The 1,098-nt window shown below is 42.9% G+C and overlaps 1 protein-coding gene across 1 annotated transcript; it reads left to right on the top strand.

The window, feature by feature from the left end:
• The first annotated feature begins 380 nt into the window (after window positions 1-380).
• On the top strand, window positions 381-857 carry LOC133052570 (dnaJ homolog subfamily C member 15-like). Its single transcript, XM_061137529.1, has one exon. It carries the CDS (start codon window positions 453-455, stop codon window positions 855-857), a length of 405 nt encoding a protein of 134 aa, XP_060993512.1. The 5' UTR covers window positions 381-452.
• Window positions 858-1,098: the final 241 nt, after the last annotated feature.

Raw genomic sequence — 1,098 nt, 5'->3', positions numbered from 1 at the left:
GATAAACTGTATTCACTGTTGAAATTGGTTCCATTCTGAGTAAGATAAACACCTCAGGGATATGACGGGCAGAAGAGGAGCTATCCCTTTTCTGAAAATTCCTTTGAATTCCTGATAACCCAGTCTAATGCTCAAATGTTATATGACTGGATTAAATGGCACACATTCCTTTTTACTTAAGAGACATTTTTGGTGCGAGAAGGAACTGAACTTTGGATCTCTCCATAGTTCCTGAGTAATGGGGTTTCATTTTCTGATTGTTAAATGCTTAATGGGCTTTAATTCAGTCAAAAAATGGCCTTACCTTGCATTTGTGGGACTTGGGGGGAGGTCTTTCTTTTCTCAGCTGAATATATTTCATAACTCTGCACCTCACAAAACCTCTGAAAGAAGCACTTTATAGATAGCAAGTAGAGTGGTTCCATATATGTTGCCATCTATCTAGAAAGTCAATGTGGGTGGCGCTCCGAGGGCCCCGCGCCCAGCCGTCGGACGCCGGCCTCGACCGCGGGCTGGCAAGAAGTTTGATAGCTGCGGGGCTGGGTATTGCAGCTTTTGGCTTTGCAGGTCGCTACGCATTTCAGATCTGGAAACCTCTAGGACAAGCAATCACAGAAACTGCGAAGATTTCAACTCCTAGCTTTTCACCCTACTATGGAGGAGGATTTGAACAGAAAATGAGTAGGCGAGAAGCAAGTCTCATTTTGGGTGTAAGCCCATCTGCCAGCAAGGCCAAGATTAGAGCAGCTCACAGGGGAATCATGATTTTGAATCACCCAGATAAAGGTGGATCTCCTTACTTAGCAACCAAAATTAATGAAGCAAAAGACTTGCTAGAAGCAACCACCAAACACTGATGGATGCTGAGGGTGACGGAGAAAAGGGGGACCTTATAAATCTAGTCCTGCAAATTCATCTAAACCATGGCCTTCGTAATGTTCATACGTGTGCTGACCACAGTCATTTCTTCCATGACCAAGCTATGTAATAATAAAAAGATGAGCGGTCAAAAAAAAAAAGTCAGTGTGGAGGTCCATCCTTTTTTTTTTTTTGAGGTCCATCTTTTTTAAGTTCAGTGTGTATACTGTAAGTGCTAGA

This window comes from Dama dama, chromosome X (assembly GCF_033118175.1).
Source record: "Dama dama isolate Ldn47 chromosome X, ASM3311817v1, whole genome shotgun sequence".
Taxonomy (NCBI): domain Eukaryota; kingdom Metazoa; phylum Chordata; class Mammalia; order Artiodactyla; family Cervidae; genus Dama; species Dama dama.
This window is presented reverse-complemented; position numbering and strand designations above follow the sequence as displayed.

What these genes read in the sequence shown, in the direction of transcription:
- LOC133052570 (XM_061137529.1), top strand. Translation starts at nt 453, where the DNA reads ATGTGGGTGGCGCTCCGAGGGCCCCGCGCCCAGCCGTCGGACGCCGGC.